General features: G+C 58.2%; 3 protein-coding genes across 3 annotated transcripts in view; all 3 read left to right on the top strand.

Annotated features, from left to right (window-relative positions):
• Positions 1–52: 52 nt before the first annotated feature.
• On the top strand, positions 53–4157 carry RILP (Rab interacting lysosomal protein). The gene is made up of 8 exons (XM_031591724.2): positions 53–311; positions 622–745; positions 975–1096; positions 1258–1449; positions 1526–1692; positions 1821–1943; positions 3242–3325; positions 3569–4157. Exons 1-8 carry the CDS (start codon positions 63–65, stop codon positions 3708–3710), a joined length of 1203 nt encoding a protein of 400 aa, XP_031447584.2. The 5' UTR covers positions 53–62; the 3' UTR covers positions 3711–4157.
• On the top strand, positions 3808–9991 carry SCARF1 (scavenger receptor class F member 1). The gene is made up of 12 exons (XM_031591721.2): positions 3808–3944; positions 4741–5035; positions 5700–5761; positions 5950–6051; positions 6141–6666; positions 7014–7232; positions 7311–7439; positions 7510–7613; positions 7735–7846; positions 7922–8046; positions 8140–8277; positions 8597–9991. The coding sequence occupies exons 2-12, from the start codon at positions 4908–4910 to the stop codon at positions 9571–9573; spliced, it is 2622 nt and encodes an 873-aa protein (XP_031447581.2). The 5' UTR covers positions 3808–3944; positions 4741–4907; the 3' UTR covers positions 9574–9991.
• A 2009-nt stretch (positions 9992–12000) lies between these two features.
• SLC43A2 (solute carrier family 43 member 2) overlaps positions 12001–15765 on the top strand; it is a 29322-nt gene continuing 25557 nt past the window's right edge. Inside the window, exons 1-2 of the mRNA XM_031591727.2 lie at positions 12001–12079; positions 13675–13872. Of these exons, the coding sequence (XP_031447587.1) occupies positions 13713–13872 (160 nt within the window). The 5' untranslated portion in view covers positions 12001–12079; positions 13675–13712. The remainder of the gene's footprint in view (positions 12080–13674; positions 13873–15765) is intronic.

Below are 15765 nucleotides of genomic sequence, written 5' to 3'. Positions count from 1 at the left end.
CTCCGGACGGGGCGGGACGGGGCGGAGCGTTCACGAGGCCACGTCCGGTGGCGGCGGGGTTGATGGCGGAGCCAACGCAGGGCACGGAGCCGCTGTGGCGAACGCCTCCGGGCCGCCTGGCCCCGCCGCACGTCTACCGCATGGCGGAGGCGTTGGGCGCCGAGCTGCGCCGTCTTTCGGGCCGCTTTGGACCCGACGCCGTGGCCGGATTGGTGCCGCCGGTTGTGCGGTTGCTGGAGCTGTTGGAGGCGTTGGTGGCACCGGTGGGCTCCGAGGGTGAGGCGCTGCTGTCCGAGCAGCAGGATGCCGAGGTGAGCGGGGCGATGCCGGGAGCACGGGGGGAGGCGGGGAGCCGTCCCCAATGCCTTCCCGGTGGCGCTCAGCCGGAGGCCCTTTTCCCTCCGGGGAGGCGCTGACCCCTCTGCCGTGTCCCTGCGGGCAAGTGCCTCGCGTGGCCCTTCTTCAATGATGGCGTTTATCCTGGTGGGGGTGTCCGTGGGGGCAGCGCTGTCCCTTGGGGTTGGCTTGGAGCTGACCGTCCCTCATTCCTTGGCGTGGTTCAGACCAAGCTGTCGCCAGCCCCCCGAGCCTGGCCCTGACCCAGCTGTCCCTGTCCCCCAGGACCTGGAGCAGAGGCTGTGGGAGGTCGAGCGCCGGGAGCGAGCCCTGCGAGGCCGCCTGGCCCAGCTGGAGGAGCAGAACCAGCAGCTCCTGGGGCAGCTGGCAGAGAGCCACCAGCAGGAAGGTGGGTGTCTGGTGAGCTCGGGGTGCTCTCCCACCACCGCCTGTCCCCACGGGAGCGCTGCCTTCTGCAAGCCACGGGGTCCCCAAGACTCCCATAGGTTTTGGGGCAGTATGTCTTTGGCATGAGTTGAGATCCCAGGAGGTGACGGGAGGGTGGTGGGGACGGGCATCCCAAGGATGTCTTTGGGTCCCTGGAGCTGATCACACTCGTTCCCCCATTCTGGGCACAGACAGCACGGTGCGGAAGGAACGAGAGGTGATGCTGCGGCTGAAGGAGGTGGTGGACAAGCAGAGGGATGAGCTTCGTGCCCAAGCTCATGAGATCGTCTGCAAGAGCCGAGACACGGAGGCGGTGAGTGCCTGGGGACCTGCTTTCATGTCACCTCCCTTGGGGCTGATGTTGCTACTCGTGATCCCGCTGGGGCAGATGCCATTCCCACACTGTGCTGAGATCCTGGGTGGTGGCCAAGCGGTGCTGCCGTGCCTCACTCCGGGTTGTCGTTGCCCTTCCAGCTGCAGGAGCAGCTGCACCGCTTCATGTCCATGAACGAGGAGCTGCGGCACAAAGTGGCCGTGGTGCAGGCGCAGCTCAAGAGCGCTCTGGAGAAGAAGTCGGACCTGGAGGCCGCTGTGCTGCAAACCCAGAGGGAAATGAGCAGGAGGAGCAGGGCTGCCCCCGAGGCACCGCTGCCGCAGCCCAGCCAGGTGAGCTGGGGGACCTGGGGCTGCCAGAGCACGGCTCTGGGGGGCTGCGCTCACCCCTCATGCTGCCCATCCTTAGGAAGGAGCAGCACCGCTGCCTGCGGAGGAGCCGCCGTGCCAGGATGCGGGCAGGAGCCCGGCTCAGTGCTGCTTCTCCATGGAAGAGCTGCAGCAGATCCTGCAGGAGCGGAACGAGCTGAAGACCAACCTGTTCCTGGTGCAGGAAGAGTTGGCCTATTACCAGCGGTGAGCCCTCCAAGAGCCACGTCCCTCCTGTCCCTGTAGCACCTTATGGCCCATCAGAGTGCTCCTGGCAGCCCCAGGCAGCGTTTACTTGCAAAGCTCTCAGCTAATCCGTGAGCTCTCTGTTCCAGGGAGCTGCTGAATGAAGAGAGAATCCCCAGCTTCTTCCTGGATGCGATGAAGTCAACAATCAAAAAGCAGAGAAGAAAAATCAGAGCCAAGATGCTGGGGACGGCAGAGGAGTCGGCAAGTAGGTGAGTCAAGCTGCAGGCAGCATGGAACCTCCTGCACACTGCCCCTGGTGCTTCCATGCACTGTGGCACCTGTGAGAGATCAGCCCTGGGCTCTGGCCTTGTCCCTGCCTCCTGCCTGAGAGCAAAGGTTCAATGCCTGTGCTGGGTGCCCTGGCACAGTGCTGCAGGGCTGGGCTCTTTGCTGATGCTTTCACATCATTGTCACATGTCACACACCTGCTCCTTGTGTGCTGCTTTTCCTTGTACGGATACGACAGTGGGGAGGTGAGGTGGTGGGGCACGTAGTCTGTGAGCTGTGGAAATGGCACTGGGGGTGTTCCCTGCAAGACATCTTTGGGTAGCATTTGTTCCAGATCTGCTCAGCATCAGGAGGGGAAGCGGAGCTGTATCTCACTGCCTTGCATGGGCTTTAATAAAGTCTCAAGAGGGCTGAGCTTTTGTGCTATTCCAACCTCCTGCAGCTGCTGTTTGCATTGGGGTGCAGGGGGGGTCTGTGCAGCCTGGAGCAGATCTGTGGCTGGAGCTGAGGCCACATCCCAGCCTGTGGTGGTCCTGGCTCTGCTGTTGGTGCTGCTTGGAGCAAGCAGGGCAGGTTTGCTTGGCCACACTCATGGCTGGGACTTGCCGGTCTGGGCTGGTTGGGGTAGGGATGGATCCTCCCAACCTGCCCAAACCCTTTATGAGAGCTGTGGGAGAGGCAGAACGAGATTTTCAGGAGAGCAGGGGTTTCCCCCAGTCAGTACAGTTTGTTTTTTCCTTGTGCAGCCTCAGCACGTTGGTGGGAGCTGTGCCCTTGTATGCCCAAAAGTCTGAGATACTGCTTACCTTATGCCCACCCAGAGTCAGAGTGGCTGCTGCTCTATGAGCTCCTTCCCTGCCATCCTTTGGGGTGCCATCCTGCTGTTCTGCAGGTCTGGCTGTCCCCAGCATCGCCCGATGCTGCAGCTGGTGTTGCTGATGGCACCCCTGAGGCTGAGTTCAAGCACAGCCCTGGCATCTCTGCAGGGCTGGGGATGCCCTATTGCAGCCTCACCAGGCAATGGCAGCAGCCACAGTTCCCTGAGCAGCGTGCCAGGGCTGGGTGCCCACAGACTGCAGCGTGGGCTGTGGCTGCTGCTGCTGCAGCCAGCTGGGACAAAGCAGTTGCTGAGCAAGTGTTGGGCTTTGGAGCTGCCTTCTGAGAAGAAATCTGTGGGCTGGAAACATGGCTGGCTCTGGGACACGAGCGTGGCAGCAGATGGTGAGGGATTGGGGAGCACAGCACTCAGCCTGGGTTTTGTTCCCATTTTGTGCTGCAGTGAGGAAGAGGAGGGCTCCTGGCTCCCGGCTCGAGGCGCAGACTGCGTGGATGCTCCGCCTCCAGAATCCAAAATCAGAAGCTTGTAAGTTCCATCCCACACTCAGGTACTGGTGGGGTGGGGATTTTTAGCTCAGCTGTGTGCCCAGTGCCCGCTGAGCTCAGTGCCTGTCCCAGGACACTGCTGCAGAGCGGGTGTGCTTGGATCCTGGGGATGTGCCTTTCCTTGGGGCTGCCACATAGCTGTGCACAAGGAGGGAGGATGGGATGCGGCTGCTTCCCAGAAAGTTTCCTCTCCCCCCACGCCTGCTATCTGCTCTTTCCACAGCTTTGGGTTATGGTATCAGGGCAGCAGCAAAGATCCCCCCGTGCCCAGCTGCTCCGGAGCCTGGGAAATCATCGACTCACTGGACACACAGCAGGATCAGTTGGGAGAGCATAAACCAGACCAAAGCACACCAGCACTCTGACCCTATTGGATCTGACCATGGCATCACTGGGAGCCACGGAGCACAGCACGGTGCATGGCTGGGATGCTCAGCTGGCACAGAGCAGCTCGGCATTTCTGGGCACCTTGCCCCATCCTGCCCCACCTGGGTGTTTCACATCATCCCTTCCCAACATCTCCCCATCCCTGCAATGTGAAGATGAAGGGCTGTCTGGGTGCTGCCCTGTGTTCCCCCTGCTGGGCTGAGCACGCACTGGTGAGGGCTGGGGTGGCTTTTGGGAGCACGTTTCGGATGTGGGGTGAATTGGTTTTGTGCTGGGACTTGTTCCTGCTTCTGGAAATTGGAAAAATTCAGTAATCTTCGTGCTTATGGGAGCACAGCCGTCCACATGGATCAGGTGCTTCCCAGCTCTGGGACTGGAGTTAAAAATAAACTGGGCTCTTGTTTCTCTGACGAGGTGCCCACTGCAACCTCTGCTCTGTCTTTGTGTTGGAAGGAGCCCAGCAAGCAGCTCGGTGGGCTTTGGGGGCTGTTACCCAGCACAGCTGTGGTTGTGCCATAGCCCACATACAGAGCTGGGTTGGGGCAGAGGCTCTGGGTGCTCCAAATGAACCACGATGGGAATTGGGGCCACTGGGACACAGCGTTGGAGGCGCACGAGTTAAATCCCATACGGGGAAACCCCGGCTGGTTGTGCTCAGGAAGGAAAAAGGTGTTTCCTGTGCATCTGCTGACACGAAGCTCCTGTGGGACGTGCAGTGGGATGGAGCCAGCAGCAGCAGCAGGCTCAGGAGCCTGGCTGGATTTAGGCCAACCCAGGGCACGCTGCGTTCCTGGGGGACACCAAATTCCATCCTGGAACAAGACTGCAGAAGAGGGCTTGGCTGTGCCCTGGGGTGGATGGCACAGGGGGGGGGTGGATGCTTTGGGGACATGGAGGGCATCGGCTCAAACAGCCTCAGGGGGCAGTTGGGTGGGCTATGGGGCAATGCCCGGTGGGTGCTGTTCCCTGTGAGGGGGCTGAGCCCTGTGCCATGCATTCCCTTGGCAGCAAAGGTCAGGAACAGACAAGGCTGTGGCATTCCCTGCCTCCTCCTTCCCCCTGCACTCCTGGCGTGGGGCTGGGACGCCTCCTCCCGCACTTCCTCAGGAAGAAACCAAGGCTGGCGGGAGGAAGAGGCTGAGCCACAGGAGAGGAGCCCACGGACGGACAGACAGATGGACAGACACAGCCCCGGCGGGATGGCGAGAACCTGCCTGCTGCTCTGCCTTCAGCTGTGGCTGTGGGTGCAGGGCTCTGCCCAGGAGCTCGACCCCAACGGCAGGAATGTCTGCAAGGTGGGCAGGTAGGTGACACCGCATCTCCTCCGCCTGTCCCTGGGCCTTCAGGTAGAGTGAGGTGGGGTCCTCCGTGTGTCCTTCTGTGGGTGGAGCCCAGCAGCTCATGGGTACGGGGAGCACGGCAACGTCGGGGGCTCTGCACACCCAAATTCCTTCTCCTTGGGGTTGTTTCCCATAGACCAGGAGAGCGTGGGGGCAATGGGGGAACGCGGGAGTGTTGGTAACGCTTCCACCATTAACGCTGTCAGAAGTGCAAAATGGAAGCAAATCCTAAATGGTGTTTGGGGCAGATGGCCGTGCTGCTTTATCGCCTGTGTTTCCTCTCCCATTGATCTCCATCAACACAACGTGTTTGTGTCAGTGCTTTTAGGTACTGACAAAGCTCTCCCAAAAAAACTGGGGGATCCATTTGGGCTCTGTAGCTACAGTGCCAGCAGTATTAAGCACTGCTGCTCCAGAACCCAGCCCTGAAGCTCAGCAACGACTTAAATTTCCTTCTATTTTGCTGGCTTCCTTCCTGAGCGAGCCCCCGCAGCCTCATGGCTTCCCTGTGTGTGAGGCTGAGCCCGAGGGGAGCGTTCCTCTTCAGCTTCTTATTCAAAGCCCTGAAGCTGAAGGCAGTGTCCCCAGCCCTGGGCAATGGCTGATGTGCCCCACTCCGTCCCACAGCCCTGCCGTGAACCTGGCGTGCTGCCCCGGCTGGAAGCAGGAAGGGCAGGAGTGCACAGCTGGTAAGTGATGGGCGAAATCTTTGTCCCTTAAAATCTTCATCCCCACGTTTTTCCTCCACGCTGCCCACCCTGCAGTGTTGCAGGGAGCTGTGGGTGCTCTTTGTGCTGGTGGTGGGAATAGGGGAGACCCCGCAGTGGATGGGGTGGTGGGGTCCCACCCGGTGACATGCCAGCCCTGCTGCCCACAGCGCTCTGCGAAGGGGAGGATGCCTGCGGGCCAGAAGAAGTGTGCGTGAGACCTGGGCTGTGCCGCTGCAAACCCGGCTTCTTTGGTGCAGATTGCAGCTCCCGTGAGTGCTTCACCCCTCTCCTAGCAGCCTGCCGTGGGTGCTGGGGGCTTCTTCATCACCCCTTCATTGTTATCTCCTTCCCTCCACAGCCTGCCCTGCACAATACTGGGGTCACGACTGCAAGCAGCGCTGCCCGTGCCACCCCGGTGGGATGTGTGAAGCAGAGAGCGGGCGCTGCACCTGCAACCCCGAGCGCTGGGGAGAGCTGTGCCAGTTCCGCTGCCCCTGCGGCCCCCACGGCCGCTGTGACCCCACGACTGGAGCCTGTCGCTGTGAGCCGGGCTGGTGGGGTCCCGACTGCAAGAGGCAGTGCCAGTGCAACCTCGCCACCTCGCGCTGCGACCCTCTCACCGGGCACTGCCACTGTCGGCTGGGCTGGTGGGGAAGGAAATGCAGGTTCAAGTGTTCCTGCAACCTCTCACCCTGCGCCCAGGAGACGGGCAATTGCAAATGCAAGGCTGGTTTTTGGGGGTTGGCGTGTCAGTGGCACTGTGACTGTTTGCACGGTTCCTGCAATCCTCTCAATGGGTATTGCAGCTGTGAGCCAGGTTTCCAGGGCAGGAGCTGCCAGGAGCCCTGCCCAGCGGGGACGTATGGGTCCCAGTGCGTGCACAGGTGAGCTGGTGGACGTGGGGTGGGGGTCAGTGTGGTTGCATCCATCCCTTTGGCTGCGCAGGGAGATCCATCTGGAGGCAGGGGTTGAGAGCCATGAGTGGTGTTGACTCTAAGAAGCATCCTGCTAACGCCAGAGGAGAGCTCTGGCATCATCCTAAAATCCTGGTACCATCCCTAGAGCAATAATACAGTGCTTATCCCTGCTTGGCTTCTGCCCCATGGTTATTATAGAACCTTAAATGCTGTCAGGAATCTTCATAAAAACCCAAATGCTGCTGAATGCAACAGTGGGGGGAGAACTGTGTGTGTGGGGGGGTGAAGGCTTCACTGCCCCTGTGTCCATGCAGCTGTGGGAACTGCAAGCACAACCAGCCCTGCTCATCTGTGGATGGCTTTTGCCTGGCATGCCAGCCTGGCTGGAATGGGACCCTATGCAAAGAACGCTGCATGCCCGGCTTCCATGGCCAAGGCTGCCTCCAGCCCTGCCCACGCTGCCGGCAAGGAGATATCTGTGATGCAGAGACTGGTTCCTGCCCACAATGTGAGCCTGGCTGGACAGGACCCAGGTAACCCAGCAGCAGGGGCAGGATGTGGCCGTTGGTGCTGGTGATGGGGGTCCTGGTGACATCTCTCTCTCCCATCAGCTGTAACAGCTCCTGCCCCGCAGGGACGTTTGGTGATGGATGCCAGCTGCTGTGCCCCGAGTGTGTCTGGGGGAGCTGTGACCCTGTGTCGGGTGACTGCCTCTGCCAGGCTGGCTACTGGGGAGCCAGGTAAAATGGGGAGCAGGGCTGGGAGCTGCTGGTCCCGGGGGCATTTCCCCTCCTTCCCTCTTTCTTTCAGCTGTAATGACACCTGCCCAGAGGGCTTTTTTGGAGTGAACTGTTCCTCCCCCTGCCAGTGCTCACGAGGAACCTGCCACCCTGCACAAGGCAACTGCATATTGAGTAAGAGCAGCCCTAAATTCACTCCTTGGTGTTGGGTGAGGGTCTGTGACATCCTCACCAAGTACAGGGATGCTGTGGTGGATCCATCCGTGGACACACTGATCCCATCTTCCCCACCCAGGTCTGACAGACCATGCAGCTCTGGCTGCTGCCATCCTCATCCCTCTCCTCCTGCTGCTGCTCTGTGTTGCTTGCTGCTGCTGCGGTGCTGGCCCTGCGGATGCCAGAGACAGGTATCAGTGCAGGTATTCCAATTTGCTGGTAAACCCTTTTTCCCCTTCTCCCCTTCATGCCTCATCCCCCCACAGGGCGGCCGTGCCGGATGACGACGTGGTGGCCAGGATGAAGCACCATGTGCAGGGCGTGCTGGCCAATATCAGTGCTATGATGCCTTGCTTCACCCTCAACAGCTCCAAGCTTCCCAAAGTCACAGGTGAGAAAGCAGACCTGCTGCCAGCCCTGTTTTGTGGCAGGGAGCCTCTGTGCATGGCCTCCACACCTCATCTACTTGTTGTCTCCTCCCCAGTTTCCCACCACGATGCAGAAATCCCCTTCAACCCCAGCTTCATCGAGTCGCCATCAGCCGCGTGGGCTTCAGACAGCTCCTTCTCCTCCTTTGACACCGACAACGAAGGGCCTGAGTACTCTGTCCCTCCCAGAGAAGGTGACACATGGCTCCATATCCCCTCCCTGCTGCACAATCCCGCTCCCCTTACAACCCTTGTGCTTTCCAAGGATATGCACTAGGCCCAGGCCGTTATTTTTATTCCCTCATTTTCCCCTCCACAAGGACGAGCCAAGGCCATGCTTGGCCTCATGCAGTGTGATGTGCCCTGCAGCCCCATTTCCTAACACGCTCCTGGAGGCAACCCTATGGCACCAGCATCCTCATCCCTGAGCCCTAGTGTGTCCCCATCCCCGAGGCCTAGGGCTGTCCGTGCCCCCACCCCTGCGGCTAACGCCCGCTCCTTGTTGTCCCACAGGGGTCCCACTGCTGTCAGAGGCTGAGCTGCAGGCTGAGATGTGCCCCCCCAGCGAGGCGCTCCCTGACCCCACCGCCTTCAGCTCTGAGGATGTCTCGCAGCCCTTCACCATTCCCCGCACCTCCAGCATCGCCAAGGCCAAGCGGCCCTCTGTCTCCTTTGCTGAGGGGACAAAATTCAGCACAGCGGAGACCCCCAGCCCCGGGCGGAAGCCAAAAGCCCTGTGGGGGCCATCCAAGCTGTCCCTGCAAGCAGGAGACGTGGGGACCGAGATCCCCGCTGAGCAGGCAGGCAGTGATGGTTACGAGAGCCCTGATCCCCTCAGCAAAGGGGACGAAAGCCATCGGCCATCACCTCGGGCCACGCCGGGGGGCCGCCGGCGGATGGTGACCAGCACCAGACACGTGGCCCAAAGGGTGGAAGCCCTGGAAGCGGCTGCAAAAAGAGGCAGCTGGGATGGGAAGAGGAAGGAGCCCAACGTCACCACCATCTACATGACGGTGGGGACGGCAGGGCAGGACCCTAAAGCTGAGGGGGGTGTTGAGGGTCCGGTGCAGGCCGTGCTGAAGCGGCTGGGCAGCTTGCAGAAAGGAAGGTGGGCTGCCAAGGAGGAGCCCGTGGTGAGGAGGAGCATGGAGGGCATCCAAAAACCACCCCGCCGGGCCCTGGCACAACGTAGGGATTCGGCAAATGGCTGCAAGGAGAGGGAGAGTGTGCCGGGGGCTCCCGGTGAGCTGTGCCCTGGAAAACAGCAGCATCCTCCTGGGAAGAGACAGTCCTTCCCTCTGGAATCGACAAAAAGCACTGGGGGCCAGGATGGGGTTGGTGAAGGCCTGGGTGCTGCAGAAAGGGGCAAAAGCCTTGAGCTGGCCCTAAGTGTGGAAACGAAGGGCCAGGTTACCCAGGAGGAAGAGCCGAAATATGAGAACGTGAGCAGCAGAAATGAGGATGCACCAACCAACCCTGTGACCACCTGAGCCCCCGGACCTGAGGCTGAGGCACAGAGTGACCACGGGACCCTTTGGGTTGTCCCCAGCCTGGGGAAGCCAAGATTCCCCCCCCCAAGCTGGGCATGTGGAGCCTTTCCCTTATTGCCCTTCCCTTCGTGCCGTGCTTCGTGCAGCATCCAGCTGTGTGCAGCCCCAGCAGGTCGTGGTGCTTTGGAACTATTTTCCACCTCGTCCATCCACAAAAGCTGGATGGGAAATGACTTTTTGTGGGTGTCCTACCCTGCATCACCACAGTGCTGAGAGGTGGTGAGGGTGCTGCCGGGTGCTTGAGGAGAGACAGCCCTCCCAGGAGCTGGGTTTGGATGTATATAGGTGCTACGAGTTTTGTGCACATCTTTCTGTTATTTCAAGTGGCGCAATGTGGAAATAAAATGTTACCAAAGGAGTTTGGTTTCCCAGCTGTACCCAAAATCAAAGACACGGCTAGGAATATTCCCCCAAGCAGAGCAGCTGCCAGCTCCTTTAGGCTTTTGTTTTATTGTTTCATTTTCTGGTTCCGTTCGAACAATTCTCAGCTCTCAGTAACAGGGATGGAGAGCACAGGGTGGGATGGGAGGGCACACCTTGCTGTTTTGGGCAGCTGGGCAAAGAGCTGCCATGCAGAGTGGGGTTTGCTTCTTCTCCTTTTGCTTCCTATGGGAGCCTGCCTGTGGTGTGAGGCACCTGATCCCATAGGCCCACACAGAGCAGCTTCCAGCACTCCTCCTCTTTAGGATCTCGCCAGCATCATGTGTGTAGCACCAGATATTCTGGGACACAAACAGGACGTGCAGCCCTCAGCTCTGCTCAGGCCACTCCTTGTTTTGAAACTATTTTAAGGCAAGGAAAGACCCATGGTTTATTTGCATACAGCCTTTAGCTCAGCCTGAAGTCACCACCACGTTGAGGATCCACTCTGAGCACCGCGTGCAGACAGCTGGCAACGTCCCAATGCAGGAACAAGTGTCCTGCTTTGAGAAATCACTGCAAAGCTTGCACACTGATGTGCCCAAAGCTGAAGTACCTTCACCCCACAGCGATGGCACAAGGAAGACAAGCAGATTTTGGTCACAGCACAGCCAGTGCCCCACAGAGCTTCAACCCTGGATGTGGAGGTGTGAGCCAGCCAGCCAGGATGCCACATCCCACTTTCAGCCCCAGCCACTCTGTGTCACAATCTCTCTGTGCCAGCACTGCTTTCCTTCCCTCCCTGCTGTTTACTCATTCCCTGGTGTATTTATAGAGGGCAGCAGATCACCCCACAGCTCCTCGTTTCCTTCCAGAGCAGCAGAGCCAAGTCCTGCTGTGCTCCCTCCAGCACAGCTCCATATCCCTTCACCCTCCCAGCACCTCTCGTGTTTCCAAGCTCCCGTGGCCTCACACCAACACCCTCACCCCTTCCACCAGCCCTGCACAGCTCTGTTTGTTTGCTTTGTGCTTTTTCTCTCTATTTGCTCTGGCCCAAAGCCATCGCCCCGCTGTTACAATCCTTATTTCCCCAGCAGGGAGCTTCGTTTTGCACACCCACTGCAGCCCCATCAGCACTGGTGGGTGCACATCTGTCTGTCTGGATTCTCTGCATCCATCTGTCCCTTGGCATCTGTCCATCCAGACCTTCAGCTTTTGCTGAACGAACCCATAGGCACTTTCTTGCTGTGAGATCCATTTGGCCAACAGAAATCCTCCTCCCCTTCCCATGGTGTTTTCTCTGGGGATGGGACCTCAGATGGCAGCAGGGCCACTGAAAGATAATAGAAGCTGGGAAGTTACTGCAGGCAGTGCCCAAGCTATGGGGCTGGTGGGATCACAGCCCCATAGTGCCTGGTATGGGGAGCACACGTCCCTATGGGATGGGGTTGGCTTTATCCCATTCATTCTGACGGTTTGCAGAGGGTGCGTTTTCCTTCCTCCGCTCATTTTGGAGTTCTATCAGGGGTCAATTTTTCTTCCCCCAGTCACTTTAGGAGTCCACAAGGGATGCATTTTCCTTTCCCCATTCATTCTGGGGTTCCATAAGGGATACATTTTTCTTCCCCCATTCATTCTGCGGGTCCACAAGCGGTGTGTTTTCCTCTCCCCATTCACTTTGGGGGTCCACAAACGCTACGTTTTCCTCCCTCCATCCACTTCGGGGGCCCGCAGGGGGTGCATTTTCCTCCCTCCATTCATTCTGTGGGTCCACAAAAGGTGACTTATCCTTCCCCATTCACTCTGGAGGTTCACGCCCTGCTTCATCCCGCCTGGAGATCCCCGGGGGCTGTTTCGGAGGGCTCGTTCAACGCTCCCCGGGGCGGTACCGGGAGGGACTCGGGGAGGGGGGGGGGTTGAGTACCGGGGGCGCGCGGCCCGGCACGTGCCCCGGCGGCAGCGGCGGGCTCTGCTATTGGTCGAGGCGGCAGCCAATGAGCGGAGGCGGCTGTTTGCTCCGGAGGGCGGATAAAAAGCACCGGGTGGGACCGCGGCGGCGCGCACAGCGGTGGGAGCGGAGCTGGTGGTAAGCGGGAGCTTTTATTTATTTAATTTTTTTTTTTTTTAATCGTTATTTTTTATTTGCTTCGTTTTAGTCTTGTTGTTAGCGTTTTCCTTTTTTATTATTTCATTTTTTTCCTTTTTTTGTTTATATATATATATTTTTTTTTCTGCTGGGGGGGGACAAGATAAGGAGGGGATGCGCGGAGCGATTTAAGGAGAGCACATCCTATAGGAGTGGTTGCACGGTGGGAGTGTTCTGGGGAGGTTGCATAGGTGCGGTGGGTTTTGCATAGGGGAGAATATATCGAGGTGCAGTGGGGTTGGGGGTAGAGGGGTGTATCTGCGATGGGGTTTGGGGATGGGGAGGGTGAGGTGCCCTTTAATATGGGGAAGGGGAGTGGGGGGGTTGGCAGGGGGAGTGGTGTTCTGTGGGATGGATGCGTTAGGCAAGGGAAAAGGGATGCACGGGGAGATTTGTGCGTGGGGACAGCGTGCCTCGGTGGAGAGAGAGAGGGGGGATTGGTGGGGAAATGGGGTGTGGGGGGGATTAGGGGGAAGATGGAGTGGGAGAGGGGGGTATGTAGCGGGGATTGTGTGTGTGCTGCGCTGGGGGCGGTGGGCGAGCGGCTGCATGGGGTGAGGATGAGGAAGAGGAGGCGTGGAGGAAGCGCGTTGTGGGCCTGCGCACTGGTGGGTGGGTGTGTGTGGGGGGGCTGCTGCTGGGGGGCTCTACAGAGTGGCCTTGTTCTCCTGCTGCCTTATGCTGGGGCCTCAGCCTCGTGGAAAGCCCCGAGAAACCCTTCTGGGCTGCAGCGTGCAGCTCGCTGATTTCCCCATAGCGCCTTATCAGGGCATGCTCTGAGCTGGGGGGGAAAAAAAAACAGCTTGTCTAAAATGGCCACTTGCTGTTTGACCTCAGTGCTGAGTTTCTTGGGGCTCTCTGGAGCTCCCCTGATTACTCAGGGCTGCTGCTCCATCTGCTCTTGGCCACAGGGACTGGGACAGGTGGGGCTGGAGCTTTTAATCCCCAGCATCTGCGGGGCGGCCTGGGGGATGCCAATGTGCTGAGATGGAACAGCACGTGCCACTGTCCCAGCCCACTGTGCCCAGCCATCTGCACGTCTACTGTGGGGCAGGATGCGTCCCGCTGTGCTGGTTAGCAACAAGGGCTCCTTGCCCATCCCTCTGTGCTGTAAACACACATAGGAGCCATGCTCACAGCCACCTCCCAGCACTGATCTGTGCTCCTGACCCAAAGCAGAGCTGCTGTAGTGCTGCAGCCCCCACTCTGGCACACAATTCCTTGCTGCCCTATAAATGGATGCAATATGGGAGCAGGCTCTTGCTGTGCTTTCATACCTGTTGCTCAGGAGGTGGAATGGAGCCCTGCAGTGTGGCTCTGACACGCTGAGGGGCTGCTCTAAGGGCACCCATGCTCCATCTGCCTTCCTGGTCACCCAGCAAGCCACTACCTGCAAATTTACTCTTTATGCCCAAGTGCCTTTCATTCATTTCTTGCTTTCCAGTGGAGAGATTTCCTTAAGGCAGTTTTCTTGCACTCCTTGCACAGCATATGCTGTGTTTGTCAGCTCACCACTGTTGCTCTGCTCCCTGCAGGTTGAGGCTCGGGACAAGGCTGCACTTCCCACGCAGCCATGGCACCCACACTTGCTACTGCTCACCGCCGGCGCTGGTGGATGGCATTCACAGCCATCATTGAGAATCTGCTCTTCTCAGCTGTCCTGCTGGGCTGGGGGTCCCTGCTCATCATGCTGAAGGCAGAAGGGTTTTACTCCTACCTGTGCCACGAATCAGGTAAGGGTGCTGCTAGGAGCTGGTGGTAGAGCTGGAGGGATTTGGTTGAGTGGACACGCTGGGGATTGGTGGCTGGACCAGATCTTTCCAACCTTAATGGTTCCGTAAGAAATGGTTGCTGGGATTCACTGGTGTTGTTCCCCCCTTTGGGGGGCTGTGGGTTAGTTAGAAGTTTGAGGCCTTGGTCAGTTTTGGGATGGAGAGATGGGATGTGAGCTCCTTTCCAAACTGGTTGGCATCCTTGTGATGGTGTTGTGTGGCTGGGCTTGCTGCTGCAGAGTGAATGGAAAAGGAGCTTTTTCTGGACAGTCTCTTCCACTTGGCCATGGGTTTTTCATCTGCATGGACATCTGGCTGACCTCTATAGGGAAAGGGCAATGGAATACTGAGGGGTTCTGGAGGATGATGGCTCTTGAGGAGGGTTTGTGTGTGCTGAGAAGGGAATGGAAGGCAAAGGGGAGGCAGGGGCTGAGTGTTGGGGCTGCATCCAAATGTGGGCTGGCTGCACAGGATGGAGAGGAAGCAGCAAAGGGAAGGGAGCTGGAAAACAAGCGTGTGGACCCAGAGCCACAGTAGGTAATAGCTGAGAATAGGAGGGAAAAATCTGAGAATGTGGGGAAACCAACTTCAAGCAACAAGTGGCTGTGAATAGGTGGGATGATACTTTGTTCCTTCCCTTGCTCACAGTGTTTCCTGTTCACCAGCTGCTTGTAGGGTTGTTTCTTTGTGTGGCTGCTGTTGCTGAGCCTGGGTGGCTGCACCTGGCCAGCACGCAGAGCACTGGTTGTAGCTCAGGGCTTGGTTGTCTTCCTGCCCTGTGCTCATGGTGTGGTGATGCCTTTACATCTCCAGAGCATACAAGGCACAGCCTGTCATCCCAGTCCTCTGTGTTTCCACTAAGGAATGGTGACTGTCACAGACCTGTGTGAAAGATTCCATTAAAGCCAGGTGGAGGCTACGTGCCACCAAGATAAAGCACAGAGGAGCTGATAAGCAAATGCTGACTGTCTCCAAGCACAGTTGCTTTCCTTTCTGTGCCCAGAGATGGGAGCCATGCTTTGCTCGAGTCCCACACTGCTGCTGTTTGCTTTGGTTGCATTCAGTTTGCCCACTTCTCCCATATCAGTGAGGTTTGCCTTGGCCTCTCCCTGTTGACTGCAGGCTGTGTCTGCCTATGCTGCAGGGAGGGTGCACACATGTGGGGCTGGAGTTATGCCCTGGGGGTAATGGCTTCTCCTAGGTGCCAGACTGTGCCCTGGGGTGGGACAGCTTCCTCCCTAGGAGGAATTCAGGTATTCAGGCTTTTCCACTGTCCTCAAATACTTGTGTCTCTAATGTCCTCGGAGGTGATGGGCATGGAGGACCAGTTCTGCCAGCTCACCCTTGTTTACTCATTTTCCTTTATTTGTTTTTGTCCCCACTGCCCTGATCTCAGGGATTAGGTAGAGAGGAGCCAGAGCTCACAGCACTGGGGACACACACCCTTGGTGCAGCCCTAAGTGGCTGCAGGGCTCTTGGCACCCAGCTGAGTTTGACCCCTGCTGGGTTTAGGGCATCCTAGTGGTTTCCTTTCTCAGCATAACCCAATGACTCGTGCAGCCCTTGGCTGGCAGATTGGTGGAAAGAAAGAAATTATAACTAGTAGCCTTTGGGCACTTGTTGTTCCTAATGCTGCTGTGTGCATGCATTGCAAAACAGGGAGGGGAAAAAAAAAGACTTTTCCTAATGAGCCAAAGGTTCTTGGCAGAGCTTTGTGTTTGTCAGCAAAAAAAGCTCTGTGCTTCGTGGTATCTTCCAGCAAAAGACAAAACTAGACCTTGTCCTTCCTGCAGTCTCCTCTCTGCAGGTAGCAGCAGCTGCCCAGGAAGGGTCTGATGTTCATGAAGGTCTCAT

Source organism: Phasianus colchicus, chromosome 21 (assembly GCF_987193195.1).
Source record: "Phasianus colchicus chromosome 21, bPhaCol1.hap1.1, whole genome shotgun sequence".
Taxonomy (NCBI): Eukaryota; Metazoa; Chordata; class Aves; order Galliformes; family Phasianidae; genus Phasianus; species Phasianus colchicus.
The sequence above is the reverse complement of the archived record's forward strand: the minus strand, read 5'-3'. Positions and strand labels throughout refer to the sequence as shown.